General features: G+C 38.4%; 1 protein-coding gene across 3 annotated transcripts in view; it reads left to right on the forward strand.

The window, feature by feature from the left end:
* Nucleotides 1–25,516, forward strand: part of LOC124797905 (carcinine transporter) — a 421,456-nt gene that overhangs the window by 332,905 nt on the left and 63,035 nt on the right. For all 3 annotated transcript variants that reach the window (XM_047261024.1, XM_047261025.1, XM_047261026.1), the window contains one exon: nt 21,767–21,948. In XM_047261024.1, the coding sequence (XP_047116980.1) occupies nt 21,767–21,948 (182 nt within the window). The remainder of the gene's footprint in view (nt 1–21,766; nt 21,949–25,516) is intronic.

Below are 25,516 nucleotides of genomic sequence, written 5' to 3' on the forward strand. Positions count from 1 at the left end.
AAAAAGAATGTCGCAGTTAATATTGGACAGGATTATTTGTAACGGGGAGACCAAGAACTCTTCAGAAATTTTGCCCTCTTTATTGCCTATTAGCTAATAACTTGCTGTTTTGTATGACATAAAATTAAATATAGGATACATTAAACCAGTAGAGACAAGCAAGACAGCACACATTTCGTCAATCCTAAAGTCCTAGCATTTTTCTGTCTCTAATCTTGCTACAGCTTTACATGGCATGCTTTCCTTTCTGGGAAAGAATCTATTACCTCATAAAAGTCTGTCAAACGTTTTGCTACATGAAGAAATGATATGTATTATGTCACTGTCTGCTAGATAAAATGAAATAGGCCTGCCTAATATTGCATTAGTTGTAACACACACCAAATAAATAAGACTGTTTTGGCACAAATGGTCATTTTTGTACCACAACAGAATATAATTAACGAAGTACCAATATCAAGTGGTTATTTGGCCTATAACAAGCAAAAAGTTGTATGTTAGGAAATAGCTTCACATTTCATTCATATGCTCCAGCTTCTGAAGCATGAAATTGAAAAGTAGTAGTACGAAATTATCATATAAATTTGGAATCATCCTATTCTTCCATAATTTGTGTGATGTCCCTGTTTCTTTTCCTTCCTCATTCTAACAAACAATGTTGTCACCTCTAATACTGTAACTATTCCTGCCAGTACCAAAACTTTTTCTCCTCCCACAATCACCAGTTTAGTTATCCTGCATTTTTTCTCTGGTGAGGGGTTATTACATGTTCATACAACATGTTTTCCACACTACTCCCAGAAAAGAACTTAGCAGCTGCTAGCCAGCGACTGTACAACTGGTCCTTAATAGTGTAGCGGTCTGGCCAAAAATTTTGTCAAAATTTCATTTTCTTGGGTACACCGAGAAGATAATACGTAATCTTTGTTACCTGTTATTCCTGGTAGTCATTTATTTCCACTCTGGTAGTATGACTGTATGGATTTTGCTAATATTATAACAACACAGATCATTTGCAAACCCAGTCAACCACATAAACAGCGACTGGCATTGACCCGTTCAGATTTATTCTGCTCAGTTGGTATAACCCCATCCCCTTTTGTCTGCAGGAAAGTTTATTTATAGATGTGACAAGAATTCCCCTGATAGAGGTATCACATACACTATGCACGCATTCAAAAATCAACTGATGATTCATTCAGAAATCAACTTCGAATTCATTCAAAAACCAATAGGGATGCATTTCAAAATCATATGAGTAATCGATATACCAACATGTGCTGGATGCTAGGCGCTTTGTGAAACAAGGTCTTTTTCATCAAGAATATGAATTTAGCACCCCCCTTCCCCCGAGAAATGCCACCCGGGACAGATACACTGATTTGCTCCGCACTCCTAGATCCGGGCCTGTTGCACATGCACGTGAATCTGGCAGCTTAGGCGTGCCATCAAAACTTTTCTGGGTAGCATCTGGCTTGCTTGCTTCTATTGGTTATAAAGCTAATTGCCACACTTCTGTAGCCAGAAACAGGAGAAGGTACTACTCATATGTGACTCAACTGGGCATGCCCATGAGCTGGCTTGCAACAGCTCAAATGAATCTAATGTAAGCCATTGTTATGTCACACTCATCGGAGGCAATTTTTTCTTACAAAGCATTGCATAGTCTTCCTAAAGCCTTTGTCACATTTTGCTGTTGCCTGATGCTTGTATGAGCATTGTGTTTTGTTGTTGTATGTAGCACATTTCCTTTCCATCTTACGTTTTACTTTTGTTTTCTTTTTTTCTCTCGTTCATGTTTTATTGCTGCAGTATTATTCTGCAGTACTGAGATACAGTAGTAACATTTGTTAGAGTATTGGTTCTTAACAGTCAAAGTTACAAAAATTTAACTGAAAACTAAAACAATGAAAAATTCCTGGAATTATAAAAAATTCCCTTGATATTCCTGGTTTTCTCCCTGATGAAAAAATTCCCAGGTTTTTCATGGATCTCCCAGTTGTCCCGGGTTGTATACAGCCTGTAAAGAGGACAGTAGAGGGTAAAAACTGTAGGGGAAGATAGAGATTGGAATGTAGGTCAAGTGCTTCTCTGAAATGAAGATGTTGTTCCAGGATAAGGAGTCATGGCGAGACATATCAAACCTGTCAGAAGAAGACTAATGGCATCGCCCCCCCCCCCCCCCCCACCTCATCCTTGAACACCTGCCTTTTTATTAATAATTAAAAAAAAAAGAAAAAAAAGAAACAATGGCAGGTAATTTTGCAGATCACTTTTACTACCTTCTTGTAAACAGGTGTGGCCTGTGCTTCGCTCTAATATGTAACCTTGTTCAGTTCTAATGATTTTTATGTGTTTCTCAAGGCCATCAACACCAGTATTTATATCATTTATTTTTACAGTGGTGCAAGAAAGAGACTAGGGCATTATTTCTGTAAAAGCTGAAACTGACAACAGGAACCATTAAGGAATAAATGTACTGGGGAGGAAGTGTAAGAATTCCATGATACATGAAGAGTTATCTGTAACATGCACAGCAATCCACTTTACACAGTATTTATTTATTTACACGTCAAGTTCCATAGGATCAAATTGAGGAGCAAATCTCCAAGGTCATGGAACATGTCAGTACATGAAATTACAACATAAAAGTAATAACAGATAAAAATAAATGTTCATGAACCTGAAAAAAGTCAGTCCATAAGTTTAAGTAAACGCTATCAGCAATACACTAAGAATCAGCTTAATTTCTCAAGGAACTCCTTGACAGAATAGAAGGAGTGACCCATGAGGAAACTCTTCAGTTTCAATTTGAAAGCGCATGGATTACTGCTAAGATTTTTGAATTTGAGTGGCAGCTTATTGAAAATGGATGCAGCAGTATTCTGCACAACTTTTTGCACAAGAGTTAAGGAAGTCTGATCCATATACAGGTTTGATTTCTGCCGGGTATTAACTGAGTGAAAGCTGCTTATTCTTGGAAATAAACCAATATTGGTAACAAGAAATGACAATAAGGTATATACATACTGAGAGGCCAATGTCAAAATACCCAGACTCATGAACAGAGGTCGACAAGAGGTTCATGAACGCACACCACTTGTTGCCCGAATCGCTCGTTTCTGAGCCAAAAATATCCTTGTAGAATGGGAAGAGTTACACCAAAATATAATACCATATGATATAAGTGAATGAAAATAAACAAAGTAGACTAATTTTCGTATCAAAGTACTGCTCACCTTTGATACCGTTCGAATAGTAAAAATGGCAGCATTAACTCTTTGAACAAGATCCTGAATGTGGGCTTTCCACAACAGCTTACTATCTATCTGAACACCTAGAAATTTGAACTGTTCAGTTTCACTAATCATATGCCCGTTCTGTGAAATTAAAATGTCAGGTTTTGTTGAATTGTGTGTTAGAAACTGTAAAAACTGAGTCTTACTGTGATTTAACATTAGTTTATTTTCTACAAGCCATGAACTGAGGTCATGTACTGCACTATTTGAAACCGAGCCAATGTTGCACACTGCATCCTTTACTATCAAGCTAGTGTCAGCAGCAAACAGAAATATTTTAGCGTTACCCATAATACTAGAGGGCATATCATTTATATAAATAAGGAACAGGAGCAGCCCCAGCACTAATCCCTGGGGCACCCCCCACTTCACAGTACCCCACTCAGATCCCACATCACAGCCATTATCAACACTGTGAATAATGACCTTTTTGCTGCCTGTTGCTAAAGTAAGAGGCTAAGCAATTGTGAGCTACTCCCCGTATTCCGTAATGGTCCAACTTCTAGAGCAATATTTTGTGATCAACACAATCAAATGACTTAGTTAAATCAAAAAATATGCCAAGTGTTCAAAACTTTTTGTTTAGCCCATCCAGTACCTCACAGAGAAAAGAGAATATAGCATTTTCAGTTGTTAAACGACTTCTAAAGCTGAACTGTACATTTGATAGCAGATCGTATGATATAAAATGATCAATTATCTTTACATACACAGCCTTTTCAATAACTTTTGCATATACTGATGGCATAGAAATTGGTCTAAAATTATCTACATTATCCCTTTCTCCCTTCTTATAAAGTGGCTTTACTACTGAGTACTTTAATCGCACAGGGAACTACCATTCCTAAAGGAAATATTACAAATATGGCTAAATACAGGGTTAACATGTGCAGCACAGTACTTTAATATTCTGCTTGACACTCCATCATAACCATGAGAGTCCGTAGTCTTCAGTGATTTAATTATTGACTCAATCTTCCTCTTGTCTGTATCACAGAGGAGTATTTCAGACATCAATCTCGGAAAGGCATTTGCCAAGAAAGTTGAATGATTTCCTGTAGAAACTAAATTTTTATTTAATTCACCAGCAATGCTCAGTAAATGATTGTTAAATACTGGAGATATATGTGATTTATCAGTAACAGAAATATTTTTACTGCGAACTGACTTTATATCATCGACCTTGTGCTGCTGACCAGACATTTCCTTCACAACTGACCATGTGGTTTTAATTTTATCCTGTGAATTAGCTATTTGATTTGCATACCACATACTCTTTGCCTTCCTAATAACATTTTAAGCACCTTCCAATACTGTTTTTAATGGGCTACTGTAGCTTGATTGTGACTACTTCTAACATTTTGATATAATTCCCACTTTGTTCTACATGATATCATTATCCCACTAGTCAGCCACCCAGGCTGCCCATTACTACTAGTACCCTTTTTAGAATGTTCTAATGGAAATCAGCTCTCAAAGAGCTTGAGAAATGTGTTATGGAAAGCATTGTATTTATCATCTATGGTATTGGCACTATAAACATCCTGCCACTCTTGTTCCTTAACAAGTTTTAAAAAACTCTCAATTGCTGTTGGATTAACTTTCCTACATAGTTTGTAATTAAATATGACATTGGTTTGAGTACAAAAGCCTTTTAGTGTTAAAATTTGTGCATCATGGTCTGAAAGGCCATTCATGCTTTTACTAACAGAATGCCCATCTAGTAATGAAGAATGAATAAAAATATTGTCTATGACAGTGCTACTGCTCCCCTGCACCCTAGTCGGAAAAAACACAGTTTGCATGAGATCATATGAATTTAGGAGATCTACCAACATCCTTTTTCTTGCACAATCATATACAAAATTAATATTGAAGTCACCACATATAACTACTTTCTGGTACTTCCTACAAAGTGAATCAAGAACCCTCTCTAGCTTGAGCAGAAATGCTCTGAAGTCATAGTTAGGGGACCTATAAATAACAACAATTAGAAGTTTAGTTTCACTAAATTCAACTAACACTGCACAACTTTCAAATATCTGTTCAGTGCAGTGTCGTGATACGTCTATGTACTCGAATCTACTGTTTTTTACTTACAGAGCCACTCTCCCACCCCGCAAGGAACTCCTTGAGAAACAGCCAGCTAATCTGTAGCCTGGTAAAGGAAGCCTCTGAATTATCATATTATTTTAAGGGGTGCTCTGGTATACCAATAATTTCAGAGTCAACATCTATTAGCAGTTCACTAACTTTATCTCTAATACCTCTTATATTTTGATGAAATATGCTAATTTCTTCTCTAGTTGGAAACATTCCATTGTTAGAGGGACTTCGTTTAAGCAGGCATATCTATCAGCTGACTTCAATCTAAAATAGGTGCAGCTCTTACACCAACTACTACTGTTTTATTTGCTGAATACATACTTTACTAATTTAAGTGCATTGTCCCAGATGCTAATTCTGTAAGACATCAAGAAGTGAAAAGTAGCCAACACCCTTGTCTTTGAGTCAACACAGTGCACAATTATTTTAAGTGCCAAACAAACACGTTTGGCTTTCAAGAAGTAAATTGTGAAGCCTTCAACAACTGATGTAGCAACATATTATCAAAAGATCTTTCACGTAAGCCATAGTTATTCTGATGATATTTAAATGTGATTAGTGGCACCAAAGTTAGTGTTGATACACATATGGATGAGACAGGAACTGTAGTTGAGGTTAGCAAAGTAAAAGCATAAATGATGAAGTTCTTTCTCAGATGTTCCTTTGCATAGAAAAATCTATAAGTATTACACAATTTAATTCTAACTTCACTGAAAATATGAATGAAATAGGTCTTAGTGTCTGTGGTGTTCAGAAACAACTGAAATTGTAAAAACTGCACAAAGCTCCAGGTGCCAGTGGAAACCCTGTAAGATTCTATACCAGCAGTCCTCCGATTCTTTAAAGAACCAAACTCCCATGTATAAAACAGCTTCAGACACCTGATTGAAAATGAATTAATGTCCCACCACTGCTTAAATTTTGATTAATAATCAAAATTGGTGGCCGAAGGCTTCCGGCATAAGAAGTCACCTTCATTCTGACAACTGCCCTGTCACAGAGGGTGAAGGAGTAGGCAGAGGCTCAGGGCACTCTCTTGTCCTTGGGGTGGGAAACTGCTCCTAAAGATGGAAGAATCTGCAGTGATCAATGGCATGAGGATACAGAAGGCATTAGAAACCACTGCATTAAAGACACATTATGTGAATCCACAGGACAAGATGCCTGTCATTGAAAAAGTGTCATGATGATCTCTCCACTGGCAAATGATTCCAGAATGTTCCCCCTTCAGATCTCCAGAAGGGTACTGCCAAGGTGGAGGTGACCATGAGAAAAAGATTGAATAACCAACTAAAGGACAATGTTCTACAAGTGGGGCGAGGAATGTCAAAAGCTTGAATGTGGTAGGTAAGCTAGAAAATCTGAAAAGGGAAATGCAAAGGCTCAATCTAGATATAGTAGGGGTCAGTGAAGTGAAACGGACAGAAGATAAGGATTTCTGGTCAGATGAATATAGTGTAATATCAACGGCAGCAGAAAATGGTATAACGGTAGTAGGATTTGTTATGAATAAGAAGGCAGGGCAGAGAATGTGTTACTGTGAACAGTTCAGTGATAGGGTTTTTTATCAGAATCAACAGCAAACCGACAATGGCATTGATAGTTCAGGTATACATGCCAATGTCCCAAGCTGAAGATGAGATAGAGAAAGTATATGAAGATATCGAAAGGGCAATACAGTATCTGAAGGGAGACAAAAATCTAATAGTCATGAGGGAATGGAATGCAGTTGTAGGGGAAGGAGTAGAAGAAAAGGTTACAGGAGAATAAGGGCTTGGGACAAAGAATGAGAGAGGAAAAAAACTGAGTTCTGTAATAAATTTCAGCTAGTAATAGTGAATACTCTGTTCAAGAACAACAAAAGGAGGAGCTATACTTGGAAAAGGCCAGGTGATATGGAAAGATTTCAGTTATGTTACACCACGGTGAGACAGAGATTCTGAAATCAGATACTGGATTGTAAGACATACTCAGGAGCAGATATAGACTCAGAGCACAATGTAATAGTGATGAAGAGTAGGCTGAAGTTTAAGAGATTAGTCAGGAAGGATCAGTATGCAAAGAAGTAGAATACAGAAGTACTAAGGAATGATGAGATACTCTTGAATTTCTCTAAGGCTATAGATGCAACAATAAAGAATGGTTCAGTAGGCAGTACAGTTGAAGAGAAATGGACATCTCTAAAATGGGGAATGACAGAAGTTGGGAAGAAAAACATAGGTACAAGGAAGGTAACTGTGAAGAAACTATGGGAAACAGAAGAAACACTTCACTTAATCAATGAAAGAAGAAAGAGGAACAGCAAATTCAGGAATACAGAAATACAAGTCAATGCAGAATTAAATAAACAGGAAGTGCAGGGGAGCTAAGACGAAATGGCTGTATGAGAACTGTGAAGAAATAAATGACTGTTGGAAGGATTGACTCAGCATATAGGAAAGTCAAAACAGCCTCCAGTGAATTTAAAAGTGAGGTTGTTAACATTAAAGGTGCAATGGGAATTCCACTGTTAATTGCAGAGGACAGTGGATAGGTGGAAAAGTACACTGAAGGCCTCTATGAGGGAGAAGACTTGTCTGATGTCATAGAAGAAGAAACAGGAGTTGATTTAGAAGAGATGGGGGATCCAATAATAGAATCAGAATTTATAAGAGCTTTGGAGGACTTAAAATCAAATAAGGCAGAAGGGATAGATAACATTCCATCAGAATTCCTAAAATCATTGGAAGAATTAGCAATAAAATGACTACTCATGTTGGTGTGTAAAATGTATGAGTGTGGCGACATACCATTTGACTTTCAGAATAATATGATCCACGTAATTCTGAAGCCTACAAGAACTGACAAGTGTGAGAATCATCACAAAATTAGCTGAACAGTTCATGCATCCAAGTTGCTGACAAGAATAATATACAGAAGAATGGAAAAGAAAATGGAGATGTGTTAGGTGACAATCAGTTTAGCCTCAGGAAAAGCAAAAGCATCAGAGAAGCAACCTGATATTGCAGTTGATAATGGAAGCAAGACTACAGAAAGATCGAGACACATTTATAGGATCCGTCAACCTGGGAAAAGCCTTCAACAATTTAAAATGGTTCAGGATGTACAAAATTCTAAGAAAAATAGGGGTAAGCTATAGGCAGAGGCAGATAATATACAATACGTACCAAAGCCAAGAGGGAATAATAAGAGTGGATGACCAAGCATGAAGTGCTCAGGTTATAAAGGGTGTAAGACAGGGATGTAGTCTTTCACCCCTACTGTTCAATCTGTATATTTATGAAACAATGATGGAAATAAAAGCGAGGTTCAGGAGTGGGGCTAAAATTCAAGGTGAAAGGATATCAATGAAATGATTCACTGATGACATTGTTATCCTGAGTGAAACTGAAGAAGAAGTACAGGATCTGCTGAATGGGAACAGTCTAATGAGTACAGAATATGGACTGAGAGCAAATCAGAGAAAGATGAAAGTAATGAGAAGCACCAGAAATGAGAACAGGGAGAAACTTAACATCAGGATTGATGGTTATGAAGTAGAAGTTAAGGAATTCTACTACCTAGGCAGCAAAATAACCAACACTGGCAAAAAGGGCATTCCTGGTGAGGAGAAGTCTACTAGTATCAAACATAGGCTTTAATTTGAGGAAGAAATTTCTGAGAATGTATGTTTGGAACACAGCACTGTATGGTAGTAAAACATGGACTTTGGGAAAAATGGAACAGAAGAGATTGTATGGCAGTAAAACATGGACTTTGGGAAAAAAAGGAACAGAAGAGAATCAAAGCATTTGAGATGTAATGCTACAGGCGAATGTTGAAAATTAGGTGGACTGATAAGATAAGGAATGAGAAGGTTCTGCGCAGAATCAGAGAGGAAAGGAATATGTGGAAAACACTGACAACAAAAAAGGACAGGATGACAGGACATCTGTTAAGGCATCTGGGAATGGCTTCCATGGTAATAAAGGGAGTGTTGAGGGGCAAAAACTGTAGAGGAAGACAGTATATACTAAGTATATATTTGAGGACATAGGTTGCAAGTACTACTCTGAGATGAAGAGGTTAGCACAGAAGAGGAATTCATGGCAGACCACATCAAACCAGTCAGAAAACTGATGACTCAAAAAAAAAAAAAGAAGTGCCAAATCTTAGCTGTTATGCACATAAGTGACAAAAAAGTTTGGACAAGGTTTGGAAGTCGCTAAATGTTCTCAGTGGATGAATATAGCATAAGTAATTTGTGCTCATTTTAACTAAAAGCTAGTTTTTCATGCATCTTAATGTTTATGATGTTATATCCCCTGAACTACGTACCATACAATGATATAATTTTGTAGGTACATTCAGTGATATATGTAGATACCATCTTCAAAGTACATTGCAAGTAGAGTTAGTAGTTGTGTTGTTGTGGTCTTCAGTCCTGAGACTGGTTTGATGCAGCTCTCCATGCTACTCTATCCTGCGCAAGCTTCTTCATCTCCCAGTACCTACTGCAACCTACATCCTTTTGAATCTGCTTAGTGTATTCATCTCTTGGTCTCCCTCTATGATTTGTACCCTCCACACTGCCCTCCAATACTAAATTGGTGATTCGTTGATGCCTCAGAACATGTCCTACCAACCATTCCCTTCTTCTAGTCAAGTTGTGCCACAAACTTCTCTTCTCCCCAATTCTATTCAATACCTCCTCATTAGTTATGTCATCTACCCATCTAATCTTCAGCATTCTTCTGTAGCACCACATTTCGAAAGCTTTTATTCTCTTCTTGTCCAAACTATTTATCATCCTTGTTTCACTTCCATACATGGCTACACTCCATACAAATACTTTTAGAAAAGGTAGTAGTAAAGAGCAGATAAAGTAAAATGTCATGCCCAATGTTGAAGTTTCACTGTCCTCTATTTTAGGCAGACTCTAGTTTTTCACGCATCTAAATGTCTGTGACAATGTATCTCCTGAAATTTTGTGTCACACAATCATACTGTAGGGAAGCAGCCTACTCACGCTGTAGTAAATTCACATCAGTTTTCATTGTGTGCCAGCCAGTCTGCTGTAACTAGCTCTGACGTCATAAATGTTGCGCAATACCTTAAAAATCAAGCAAATGACCTAAAACTTTTCTAGCATGTCAGGAATAATACTAAATTAATGTGTGTTAAATATCAGTTCGATAACTTCAGCCATTTTCGAAATTTGGACGTTTTTCTGAAAAAATCATTGGCGCAACAGAAAAGAGCTAGAGACTTCAAAATTTATATTTAGATTCATCTTTCATAATGATTTAATAAAAACAGTACTTTGGATTTCACAAATTAAGATTTTAGTGGAAATTCATGATTTTCTGGTTTTCATCTCAAAACTGAAGGAAGCAAGATAGATTAAGTAGGCTAATAAATAAGGCTAGGATGTTTAGATTTAAATAGGTTGGAGGTCCGCTATGACTATGAAGTTTCTTTTGAATACCTATAAAATTATACCGATAGCGGATCTCAAAAAGGACAGTTCAGAGCTCATCTACCGCGTGCAGTGTAATTTAATTAATTCTCTCGCCCAAAATATTTAACTTAGCCACGTCAAAATTTTATTATCAATACTTACCTGCGTGCTGAATGCACGTTTAAATTAAGAGCTTCATCGGCCATCAGCAAAAGAAGCTATAAATTATTATGTAACTTGAAGTGGTGCGTTACTAGCCCAGCGGCTAGTCGGGAGAGCCGATTTGATCAGGCGTTCCCTTAGCCGTCCGCACCGCGGCTTTATATATAAGAACGCTGCGCGAGGAAGAAAGGCCCTAGTTCTCTCCAGATGCTGAATGACACGCCATCTGTGTCGGGAGTCGCGTCGCATCGGTATCACTGCTACAAACAGCCTCGGGTGCCGTATTAAGTTACTAGAGATACGCGGAACCATGAAAACATTTCAAGTGAAGTGTTAATTCTGGGATGATTTTCATTATCTAGCTTCAGTTTGCGTATTGTCGTATTTTCACGTGCCGTCGCGGGACAGACATTCTACCAAATATTTAGCGTGGCGTTTGATGAAATATCTCATCAAATTATGGCGAGCATTCTTTTCAACATTTAATTTGGACATTTATAGTTGCATCAGCGCATTAGACTCTGAACTGCTCTGTTAGTTAGGTTGTAGGGATACTTGTGTTTTTTATCAGTGAATTTCAGAATATACTCAACTATTTTGGAAAACCGTTTTTCATTAGAAATCCCGGACAATCTCCTAATTCCTCAGAGCTATAAGCTGCAGCTATAATGGTATTCTCAGATGAAGTGGGCACTAGGATCTCTAAGTACTGGCTTCACGTTTTGTTAAATCACTTTCTGGGTGCTAAAAAGTAAATAGAGAGCCAGTGTTGAGAACGGCGAAAGACAGCGTTAACAACATTCTAAAAGCCAGAAACTGATTCAACATGCAAGCATTTATACAGCAATTCATTTATTTTTACAAACTTAACCGCCGCCCCACAATACGATTTTGCAGGAACATTCAGTGGTGCATTTCGGATATTGTATGCATACTGTGTTGCAAATAGAGTGCTAGCAAAGAAGTAATAAGTTAAAATGTAATGTCTGATAATGCTATAGTTTTACTGAATGAGCAGTGAAAATGTAGTTAGCAATAAACTTTTTTTATTTCGTCATTTGTTGTGGGGGTTGTTGGTGAGAGACTGATTCATAAAGGTTTGAATTATGTGCAAACTTTGGTGGAAGTCACTAAGTGCTCTCATTATCAGATACTAAATGAAAGTCCAGGTATTTGTGGACTATAAGTCAATGCTGCCCCAAGACAAACACATGGTTTCTAACTATAATATTTGTCTTATTGTGTTAAACTTTTAATATAAGGTTATACCTATTAATGAGTAGAATATTAAAGCATTTCAGATTTTAAATTTGGTCAATAATTATGTAGAACATTGAAAATCAGCTTTTTGTTGCCCGTGGAAGCCATTAGATAGACATTAGATAGCCTATGCTGTGACTGGTTCGTGCTTCAGGATAGTCACTTAGTAATATTTGTGGCTGTGTTAATCTCTCCTTTAGCCACAATATACCATAGAATGCATGAACAAAACCCCATGCCCAAGGATGGTAGAAAGCACAGGTCACACTCATCTACAAGACAGGTAGCAGAAATCATGTAAAAAATCCGTTGTCCAATATCTGTGACATACATTTGTTGTAGAGTCTTAAAACATTTTCTGAGCTCAAATGCAATGAGGTATCTGAGACAAATTAACCACCTCAGTGCCAACCATAATGGGTTTAGAGAATGATGTTGTTGTTGTTGTTGTTGTTGTGGTCTTCAGTCCTGAGACTGTTTTGATGCAGCTCTCCATGCTACTCTATCCTGTGCAAGCTCCTTCATCTCCCAGTACCTACTGCAACCTACATCCTTCTGAATCTGCTTAGTGTATTCATCTCTTGGTCTCCCTCTACGATTTTTACCCTCCATGGTGCCCTCCAATACTAAATTTGTGATCCCTTGATGCCTCAAAACATGTCCTACCAACTGATCCCTTCTTCTAGTCAAGTTGTGCCACAAACTTCTCTTCTCCCCAATTCTACTCAATACCTTCTCATTAGTTATGTGATCTACCCACCTTATCTTCAGCATTCTTCTGTAGCACTACATTTCGAAAGCTTCTATTCTCTTCTTGTCCAAACTAGTTATCGTCCATGTTTCACTTCCATACATGGCTACACTCCATACAAATACTTTCAGAAACGACTTCCTGACGCTTAAATCTATACTCGATGTTAACAAATTTCTCTTCTTCAGAAACGCTTTCCTTGCGATTGCCAGTCTACATTTTATATCCTCTCTACTTCGACTATCATCAGTTATTTTGCTCCCTAAATAGCAAAACTCCTTTACTGCTTTAAGTGTCTCATTTCCTAATCTAATTCCCTCAGCATCACCTGATTTAGTTTGACTACATTCCATTATCCTCATTTTGCTTTTGTTGATGTTCATCTTATATCCTCCTTTCAAGACACTATCCATTCCGTTCAACTGCTCTTCCAAGTCCTTTGCTGTCTCTGACAGAATTACAATGTCATCAGCGAACCTCAAAGTTTTTACTTCTTCTCCATGAATTTTAATACCTACTCCAAATTTTTCTTTTGTTTCCTTTACTGCTTGCTCAATATACAGATTGAATAACATCGGGGAGAGGCTACAACCCTGTCTCACTCTTTTCCCAACCACTGCTTCCCTTTCATGCCCCTCGACTCTTATAACTGCCATCTGGTTTCTGTACAAATTGTAAATAGCCTTTCGTTCCCTGTATTTTACCCCTGCCACCTTCAGAATTTGAAAGAGATTATTCCAGTTAACATTGTCAAAAGCTTTCTCTAAGTCTACAAATGCTAGAAACGTAGGTTTGCCTTTTCTTAATCTTTCTTCTAAGATAAGTCTTAAGGTTAGTATTGCCTCACGTGTTCCAACATTTCTACGGAATCCAAACTGATCTTCCCCGAGGTCAGCTTCTACCAGTTTTTCCATTCGTCTGTAAATAATTCGTGTTAGTATTTTGCAGCTGTGACTTATTAAACTGATAGTTCGGTAATTTTCACATCCGTCAACACCTGCTTTCTTTGGGATTGGAATTATTATATTCTTCTTGAAGTCTGAGGGTATTTCGCCTGTCTCATACATCTTCCTCACCAGATGGTAGAGTTTTGTCATGAATGGCTCTCCCAAGGCCATCAGTAGTTCTAATGGAATGTTGTCTACTCCCGGGGCCTTGTTTTGACTCAGGTCTTTCAGTGCTCTGTCAAACTCTTCGCGCAGTATCTTATCTCCCATTTCGTCTTCATCTACATCCTCTTCCATTTCCATAATATTGTCCTCAAGTACATCGCCCTTGTATAAACCCTCTATATACTCCTTCCACCTTTCTGCCTTCCCTTCTTTGCTTAGAACGGGGTTGCCATCTGAGCTCTTGATATTCATACAAGTGGTTCTCTTCTCTCCAAAGGTCTCTTTAATTTTCCTGTAGGCAGTATCTATCTTACCCCTAGTGAGACAAGGCTCTACATCCTTACATTTGTCCTCTAGCCATCCCTGCTTAGCCATTTTGCACTTCCTGTCGATATCATTTTTGAGACGTTTGTATTCCTTTTTGCCTGCCTCATTTACTGCATTTTTATATTTTCTCCTTTCATCAATTAAATTCAATATTTCTTCTGTTACCCAAAGATTTCTATTAGCCCTCGTCTTTTTACCTACTTGATCGTCTGCTGCCTTCACTACTTCATCCCTCAGAGCTGCCCATTCTTCTTCTACTGTATTTCTTTCCCCCATTCCTGTCAATTGTTCCCTTATGGTCTCCCTGAAACTCTCTACAACCTCTGGTTCTTTCAGTTTATCCAGGTCCCATCTCCTTAAATTGCCACCTTTTTGCAGTTTCTTCAGTTTCAATCTGCAGTTCATAACCAATAGATTGTGGTCAGAATCCACATCTGCCCCTGGAAATGTCTTACAATTTAAAACCTGGTTCCTAAATCTCTGTCTTACCATTATATAATCTATCTAATACCTTTTAGTATCTCCAGGATTCTTCCAGGTATACAACCTTCTTTTATGATTCTTGAACCAAGTGTTAGCTATGATTAAGTTATGCTCTCTGCAAAATTCTACAAGGCGGCTTCCTCTTTCATTCCTTCCCCCCAATCCATATTCACCTACTATGTTTCCTTCTCTCCCTTTTCCTACTGATGAATTCCAGTCACCCACGACTATTAAATTTTCGTCTCCCTTCACTACCTGAATAATTTCTTTTATCTCATCATACATTTCATCTATTTCTTCATCATCTGCAGAGCTAGTTGGCATATAAACTTGTACTACTGTAGTAGGCATGGGCTTTGTGTCTATCTTGGCCACAATAATGCATTCACTATGCTGTTTGTAGTAGCTAACCCGCACTCCTATTTTTTTATTCATTATTAAACCTACTCCTGCATTACCCCTATTTGATTTTGTATTTATAACCCTGTAATCACCTGACCAAAAGTCTTGTTCCTCCTGCCACCGAACTTCACTAATTCCCACTATATCCATTTCCCACTATATCCATTTCCCTTTTTAAATTTTCTAATCTACCTGCCTGATTACGGGATCTGACATTCCACGCTCCGATCTGTAGAACGCCAGTTTTCTTTCTCCTGATAACGACGTCCTCTTGAGTAGTCCCCTCCCGGAGATCCGAATGGGGGACTATTTTACCTCCAGAATATTTTACCCAAGAGGACGCCATCATCATTTAACCATACAGTAAAGCTGCATGCCCTCGGGAAAAATTACGGCTGTAGTTTCCCCTTGCTTTCAGCCGTTCGTAGTACCAGAACAGCAAGGCCGTTTTGGTTATTGTTACAAGGCCAGATCAGTCAATCATCCAGACTGTTGCCCCTGCAACTACTGAAAAGGATGCTGCCCCTCTTCAGGAACCACATGTTTGTCTGGCCTCTCAACAGATATCCCTCCGTTGTGGTTGCACCTACGGTACGGCCATCTGTATCACTGAGGCACGCAAGCCTTCCCACCAACGGCAAGGTCCATGGTTCATGGGGGGGTAGAGAATGATGAGCATGTGAAATGCAACTTGCACTGTTCTCACATGACATGCTGAAAGTCATGGATCAAGGGAGTGAGGTAGGTGCAGTATTTCTTGATTTCCAAAAAGAATTTGGCTTGGTACCATACCTACACATAATATCAAAAGTATGATCATAAGGGGTATCAAGTGAAATTTGTAACTGAATTGATTATTACTTGGTAGATAGGACACAGCATGTTATCTGGATGAAAGTCATCAACAGATGTGAAAGTAACTTCAGGTGTGCCCCAGGAAAGGGTGTTTGAATCCTTGCTGTTCATGTTGTTGGTGGCATTTTGCAGAGGCTGCAGTTATGTGCAAAGAATATTGGCAACTTACCTTAGTATTAAGAAGTGTAAAATTGTGCAATTTACACAACAAAACAAAATAGTTGTCTTTGGCTACAATATCAATTAATCACATTTGAAGTAGGCCAACACATACCTGGGTGGATAATTTGTGGGGATATGAAATGGAATGATTACATAGTCTGGTCATGGGTAAAGTGGATGACACATTTCAGTTCATTGGAAGAATGCTAGGGACATTCATTTAGTCTACAAATCAAGATGGTTATGGAACACTTCAGCAACTCATCATAGGATCTTAGTTAAGTGTGTGCGACCTGAGCCAGGTAGAATCAACCATGGATATTGAATATACACAAAGATGACAGCTCGAATGGTCACATATTTGTTTGACCCATGTGAGAGCATCAAGGTGATGCTGAAAAAACTGAAATTGCAAGTGCTTGAATACAGATGTACACTCATGCTCATAAATTAAGGATAATGCTGATATATGGTGAAACAACACTCTGGTGGACAGTTTCTAGGTTTCAATCAACTTGATGTATGACACTCATGCCCATAAATTAAGGATAATGCTGATATATAGTGAAACAACACTCTGGTGGGCAGTTTCTAGGTTTCAATCAACTTGATGTATGACCATGTAGAGCATTTGACCTGCGGTCGTCGCACGGTGGCACTGGCAGCAATCCACATACACAGAGGTGCATTGGTGCATGTCAGAGTATGGTGCAGCGAGTAAGTGTGCAGACGTTTTCAGATGTGCTAACAGTGATTGTGTGTTGAAAATAGTTCAAAGAAAACATATTGATGATGTTATGAGGGGTAGAATACTAGGGCGACTGGAGTCTGGTCAAACACAGCAGGTCATAGTGTTCGTGTGCCACAAAGGGTGATCTCAAAATTATGACAATAATTCCAGCAGGCAGGAAATGTGTCCAGGTGCTCCAGTACGGGACGTCCACAGTGTACAACACCACAAGAAGACGATATCTCACCATCAGATCACGCAGCCGGCCACGGAGTACTGCAGATAGTCTTGCTCGGGACCTTATCCCAGCAACTGGAACAGTTGTCTCCAGACACATAGTCTACAGATGACTGAACAGACATGGTTTATTCACCCGGAGACCTGCAAGGTGCATTCCACTGACCCCTGTCACAGGAGAGCCTGTAAAGCCTGGTGTCAAGAACACAGTACATGGTCATTGGAACAGTGGTCCCAGGTTATGTTCACGGACGAGTCCAGGTATAGTCTGAACAGTGATTCTCACCGAGTTTTCATATGGCGTGAACCAGGAACCAGATACCAAACACTTAATGTCCTTGAAGGGGACCTGTATGGAGGTCATAGTTTGATGGTGTGGAGTGGGATTATGATTGGTGCACGTACGCCCCTGCATGGCTTTGACAGAGGAACTGTAACAGGTCAGGTGTTTTGGGATGTCATTTTGCACCAGTATGTCCACCTTTTCAGGGGCGAGTGGGTTCCACCTTCCTCCTGATGGATGACAATGCACAGCCCCACCGAGCTGCCATCATGGAGGAGTGCCTTGAAACAGAAGATATCAGGCAAATGGAGTGGCCTGCCTGTTCTCCAGACCTAAACCTCATCTAGCACATCAGGTTTGCTATCAGTCGACATATCGCTGCACTTCTTCACACCTCTAGGACACTTCAGGAGCTCCGACAGGCACTGGTGCAAGAATGGGAGGCTGTACCCCAGCAGCTGCTCGACCACCTGATCCAGAGTATGCCAACCTGTTGTGCGGCCTGTGTACATGTGCATGGTATCGTATCCAATATTGATGTCAGGGTACTTGCACAGGAAACAGTGGCGTTTTGTAGTACATGTGGTTTTCTCAACTTATCACCAATACCGCGGACTTACAGGTCTGTGTGGTGTGTGTTCCCTGTGTGCCTATGCTATTAGCACCAGTTTTATGTAGTGCCACGTTGTGTGGCACCACATTCTGCAATTATCCTTAATTTATGAGCATGAGTGTAGATTATCCCATTGAAAGCCTGCTTACAACATTTCAGGATGAAACTTTAAGTGATGAATTTAGGAGTTTACTACAACTTCGTACATATCCCTCCCTTAGGGGTTACAAAGAAAATATTAATTTAACTCTCTCAGAGCTGTTCAAGCAATCATTCTTCCTACACACCATATGTGAATGGAATGGGAGAACCCCTAATAACTGGTAGAATGGGAGGCACAATCTGCAATGTACTCCATGCTGGAATGGCTGTAGATGTTCATGCTGAAATGAGTGAGCTTCTTAATTAGTTTATTTATTTGTTAACTCCATTTTAACTAGTGATGCAATTGGACTCATAGGAGTTTAACGTATGGCATCCCATTAATTTTGTGTCCGTTAATGTGTAGCGCTAGTACTGAGAAGTCATTTTTGTTAGTTCTAAACTCCAAAGTATAAATTTTTGTAAGATTAAGACTGAAAACGAAGATATAATAAAAGAAAAGAAATTCAAGCAAAATGAGGAACAGAAAGAATGAGTGCAATATTATGGACAAAAATGTAGGGACTTAAAATAAAAGAAATTAAATTGAAGACACACCATAAAAACCTCTAAAATCACAAGAAAAAAGGTTCCAAGCAGAAAAAGAATGACAGAAAGACAACTGAGAACAAATGAAAAAATGAATATGATGGTTAAAATGATGTAACAGAGCAATATAAGTAAAAATTACATTTAAACCAATTAACTGAATAAAAATAATGAGCAAAATTATTTCAATAAAGATTTAAAAAGTAAAAGTTCCAAAGCACCTCATGAGATTTGAATCCACATCCTTTAACATGGGAGGACTGTATCTTAACCATTATGCTGTGCAAGCAGTCTGTTAAATATTCCTCTTTTAAATTCTAAACAGTCTTGTAAAATTCCAAAATTTTCCAGTCTGTTAAATATTCCTCTTTCAAAGCTGTAAAGAATCATGCAAAATTCCAAATTTTTTTTTCATTGATTACTCACAGTCAAGAGCCCATCAGAGCCAATGGCTGCAGCATGTGATACCTTGGACCTTAACCTACATCACTGTATAGATGATTTTAAAAAGTCAACACCACAGCTGGGGCCTCTCCTTATAACTGTGGGTGTGGCCACTGTCATAATTGATCAGTGGTTTGCTTAGTCAAATCTTGGTATGTTCTTTAATGACACAATTCCAGAAGTTAGACATCGGTGTAGAACCTTAGCAAGATCATAATATATTCTGTATAATTCCGATGGGCAATGTCATGAGACTGCCAACTTTTTAAGCTGCTGCAATCTGGCAGTAGGTTTCCACTGAGCTGATTCCAGTATATGGATGACACTTTGTCAAATGGACATATGGAAGAGACAAGCTGAATGTCTTACTCATATGTTTCAATACTATACACCAGAACATCAGTTTTACCAAATAACTTGAGGTGGATGGACTGCTTCCCTTTCTGGATGTCCTGGTAAAAAGGATTAACAAAGATAGAACATTGGACCACAGTGTTTACCGGAAGAAGACCTTCTTCAACTTAACCTACACAGTACCACCAATTGGTGCAGAGGAACTGTGTGCTTAAAACATTGGTATATAGGGCTCACACCCTATCCAGTCATGAAAGGCTATCAAGAACTTGAATATCTCAGTATGTTGTTCTGGAAGAATGGCTACACAGAGTGGCAAATTCAGAGAGTCCCAGGCTCTACACTCACTGTACAGCCTGTGGAACCAGAAGACAAACCTCAGGAACTGCTAGTCAATCGTGATAGTGGATACTTCCTTAGAAAGACCTCAGAACCTGCACTTAGTCTAATTAAGAAGAGAAAGAGAGATGGACATTGAGTATAGTAAGGCATTAGAAAACAGTAACAAAGGAAAACAGCTCTGGGTTAAGGGATGGAAGAAAAGTTGTCAGGCAGAATCGAACAATGGAAAGTCCAGAGTGGGATGTAACAATATTATGAAAGGACAGTTGCTACTCACCATATAGCAGAGTTGCTGGGTCACAGGTAAATACGACATAAAGACTGTCAGGAAGTGAGCTTTCAGTCAAGAAGGCCTTCATCAAAAATAGACAATGTACACAGATGCAGTCTGGCCTCAGCAGCCAGAGACTATGATCTTGTGTTGTTGGCCGAAAGCTCACTCTCTAACAGTCTTTTTGTAGTGCCTATCTGTGACTCAGTATCTCCCCTATTTGGTGAGTAGCAACATCCTTTCCATAATATTGTCACATTCCATCTTGGATTTTCCATTTTTTAAGAAGAGTAAGGAGATATCCTACAAAAAATGACTTTGGGTGGCAGATGGAGCAACAGCAGGGATGCCAACACAAACAATCTGGGATGCAAACCAAGGATGGAGCAATGTGTCAGCAGGAGGAGGGGGTAGGAAATGCCGGGCATTGATGGCAGACAAAGCAGCAGGTTGGAGGGAGGCAGGGAAAAGATAAAGGGTCTTGCTGACCCCCAAGTAGTCAGTTCATCTGCGCACCTGATGATGACAGTGAGGTCACTTGTCAAAATATTGTGCCCATCGGACACTGACATATAAGCAGTGTATCAGTACTAATCAATCAGGGACAGTTTTATTCTCTGAAGATAACACTCCATGATTTAAACTAAAAGAAATTATTGTGATTTTCCAGAATGATTAGAAATTACTGGTGGGAGTATGCATTGGTACACACACAATCAAAAAAGTCTAACAAATTCACCAATTTGTAAATTATAAATAAAATATTGTATCAATACATAAAATAATAAACACATGGAATTTGTCCAAATAACTTAATTTTTAAATTAACAAATGGGTATATTTCAGCTCGATTTATGTAAATCAAATGCCACATAGATTAAGTTGTGTGATTGAAATTTGTTGTAAAGTTAAGAATGTGAATTATTCAAATTGAGATGTAATAATATTTATGTATTAAATCTACAACTGCACATATTGCAACTCATCCATGGGCTGTGAAATTGCAGTTCATATGTAATGTGTTCTCTGCTCTTCAACTAGTTGAGAAATTGGCAGTTGAGGATGTTAAGCATCTTTACACAATTGCACATGGAACATGTTTGAGTTCAGAGATTGTATACCCATTCACAGATTGATTTTAGTGTCATGAATCTGGTTTAGAGCACATTATTTTGCAGTAGTTGTACTTGTAGTTTTGACCATACAGTTCTGTGACAGAGCACACTGAACAGCTTTTATGTATTTGTTGCATTCTTGTGCAGAACAGCATAATTTTTATTTGCCTGGAGCAATGTGTCATGATTAGTTCCAAACTCCAGAGGTAGAGTAGTTATCATGTCATTAATGATTTTAATAAAGATAGCTGTTCCATTCGAGTACAACAAAACAGACAGCTCAGCACATTTTGAAATATTGTTAGTATGATTTTCTGCTATTTTGCAGATGCTGTAAATACTACTTTGGCACTCTACTTAATTTCAAAATTTGCCATTTCCGCCTCATTTTTAATAATATATCCGTTTGCTGGTGAGCTTTATCCAACACAGCTAAGAGGCATAGGGATTGGTACATCAGCATACATTGGTGGACTTGGGCTAATCATTATCCCTTTCATCACTTATCTGGTGAGTAGTAGTCTATAATTAGAAAAAAATTGTGTGCAATGTAGGCTTTAAATTTATGCTCAACATGCATGTTTTTAAACAGCTGAGATGTGAATGAGGTGATTCTTCTTTTTTTTTCACTTGTACCCTACATTGTGCTGGCTGGACAAACAATTATTTAGGTTCTACCAGAACGTTCCTACCATACATAATATGACTGTTACATTACTTAAATTTCTAGATTTTCAAAAAGATCTATCATCTTCTATAGCCTATAAATCTATTTTCAACTTTTTAAGGCATTCCTACTCTGCCTGTTATACTGATGCCTCTTCTTTACTCTTCTTCTTGTTTCTTGTTTATCCCAGCTTCTTGAGATTTCTTGTGAAGAGACACAATACAACACGTTCAGTAGTGGCATGTGACAATCAATGAAGTCACACAACAGTTAGTAATTTAAGTTTTGAAACTGCTGGTTTATTGGCATTTTTGGAAATAAAATCACTCTCATACTCTCATGTGGTCAGCAAATTTCGTATAACAATTTGTATGTGTAATGGGACTTATTATGTCACAAATTGTTCTAATGAATTAATTAATCTGCATTACAGTGTTGCTAAGCAATGTGATTAACAAGGTGATATGTGTCTCAATTAAAACAGAACCTCGATATTTTGAATAAACTTTCTGTTCTTTTTTTTCAAAATCAGCACTTGTATAAAAACTAATTTCCAACTTCATGCATTAAGTCCAAGCATTTGCAACTATTGTATGCAGTTCACCGGAGAGCTCAATCACGCACTAGCATGTAACGTATTTCAAATCAAGTGCACAGGTTTCAGTTTTCCCTAATGGGCTAAACGACTCTATTGTAATAATGTGATGTGTCTATCTCATGTAAAGTCTAAATGAAACTGGATTTGTCTCCATTCAGGTCAAAATCACAAAAAACAAAATTCACCATGCAGGTTAGCGAACTGTACATGTGCACTTTTAGCACTCTAAGTGATAACTTGTCTCAGAGTAAAAGCTGCACGTAAATTCACGCTTTTTCATGCACACAAAATTCAAAACACCTTTGTATTAAACTGATAAATTATGGCCTGCAATTAACATTTCTTATTCTGAATAAACTTCAAGAACTTGTATTTCATAATCAATAAAATTTTATCACCTGAAAGAAACTATTAGTTTGATAAAATGGATTCAGATAACAGTCAACTCTTATCTAGATGATGACATCACTAATCGATACTTGCTTGGAATGAATGAAATACCTGTACTGAAAAATACTGTGCATTTAGTAATTTACTGACTTTTATAACAAATTTGATACCCCTTGCATTGCTACACTGTTACTGGTGTTTCAGTTTAACTACATTTATATATCACTATTATGTTGACAGTATTATGAAAAGGATAGACCGCTACTCACCATGTAGAGGAGGCTCTGAGTTTCAGGCAGGCACAATAAAGAGACTGTTAAACATGTAAGCTTTCAGACAAAAACTGCTTCTTCTGAAATATAAAACACACACACACTCTCATGGCTTGTCTCCAGCCACCAGAGCCCAACTGAGTTGGGCTCCCGCACCTGGAGATAGTAGCCATTTGTGTATGAGTTGTGCTTGTGTGTAAGAGTGTGTTCTATTAGGGAAGAAGGATTTTTTGTCCAAAAGCTTAAATGTTTAGCAGTCTTTTTATTGTACCCATCAGCAACCCAGAGCCTCCTGTATGAAATGAATATCAGTCTAACAATTTCATAAAGTGGTTGTTATTCCATCCTGCACTCTTCACTATTATGTCACATAGATTACAGAGTCTGATACTGAAACTTTCGAGTGGGAAGAATGTGCATTACCACTTACATAAGACACTCAATATCTTCTCTTCATTTCTTCCACAGGTAATGTATAAGATGTGTACTGTGTTGAAAATGGAACAAAATTTTTTAGAGGAGTTGTTTGTGCACAATTTATACATAAATACTTATGATTAAAGTCAATTATATTTCATTTGTTATTTATTTTCATTCAGCTGGATCTCATTGTCAATCAAGCAAGGTCATAAAACATATCACAATCCATCAAGAACTTCTAAATGAAAATTGTAATAATAAAAAATTGAAACTCCAGTATAAAAATAACAATGAAAATGGTGATAGTGGCAGTTGTGATTGATGACAACATTAAACTCGCAGCGCAATAATTTGATTTATTTATGGAAATATTAATTATGGGCAAAGAAACAGGACAGTTGTTGGCCATGGTTTGTTAATGGCATCCTACCCAGCACTGACATGTAATTATTTGACAAACATATGGGAATGCCAAATCTGTATACCTGAATCATGTAAATAAATATGAATAATTTTCTGTACAATTAAATCCATTTTAGTGAATTACAATTATCTAATGCAATCAAGTAGAGATGAAATACTCACACGCTGATGAGTCAAAACATGATGACCATTGCCCACCATTATATTGAATGCCACCTGATGATGTTGCTGGCAGATGATATGGTAAAGAAGGTATATTAGTGAAGCAGAGGTGAGTGGGGAATCACTGTGGTGCCAATATGGGCTGCAAATGGATAAATCCACTGACATACGCAACATTGACAAAGGACAGATTCTAATGGCCTGGTGCCAAGGAGTGAGCACCACAGAAATGGTGAAGCTAGTCAGATTTTTGTGTGCTATGTTGTGAACATCTATGGCAAGTGACTGAAGAACACTGAAACCAAAGATAGGTGACAAGGTGTTGGCCGTCCACACCTCATTGCACAACATCTAGGTCAGAGGCTTGTAGACTCTGTAAAGCAGGGCAAGTGGTGGTGATCTGTGGCAAACTTTAAGACAGAACACATTGCTGATGCAGGCACAAGTGTTTTGGGGAAAGCTGTTCAGTGCACATTGTTGAACATGGAGCAGCACAGCAGACAACCACTACAGAGGCAAACAAAAGTATTCAGACACAGGTCACATGTGTATCTAACAGTCAATTGTGACTGATGCATACACAGAATGCATACCTGAGTATGTGTCAGAATGCAGGGAATATTTTGAAAGACATCGACTATGCAAATGTCACCGTATCCTCTACCTGAAACGATTAGTTCTGTGTTACCATCACAGGCGTGTGTTTCACTTGGGACAAAAGTAATCAGACACTGCCCCACTTGACAAGTTAACTGCAGTCTGAAGGCACAACTTGTGGGCAGCAAGCAGTCAGTGTACACAAGGCAGCTGTCTCATACTACAGGAAAGCACAGGCCTTGCCAAAAAAGACCAATGTAGCACCAAGCTCCGTAGAGGTAGGGAAATGACAGTGGAAGAGTGAAGGCTTATTGTGGAGCTGCATAGTGAGAGAAAATCAAATGCAGAAATAGGTAAGGTCATCAACCAAAGCCAAAAAACTATATTTTGTATTGTCCAGAAATGGAAAGAAGAAAAAACTCCTGTAAGTCGCCCACAATAGGGGTGTCCTCAGAAACTCACAAAGAGAGACCAGAGGAAGGTAGTTTGAATGGTGAAAAGTGACCTGTGGACAACGGCCCCTGCTGTAGCTGTAGAACTGGCAGAAGG

This window comes from Schistocerca piceifrons, chromosome 5 (genome assembly GCF_021461385.2).
Source record: "Schistocerca piceifrons isolate TAMUIC-IGC-003096 chromosome 5, iqSchPice1.1, whole genome shotgun sequence".
Taxonomy (NCBI): Eukaryota; Metazoa; Arthropoda; class Insecta; order Orthoptera; family Acrididae; genus Schistocerca; species Schistocerca piceifrons.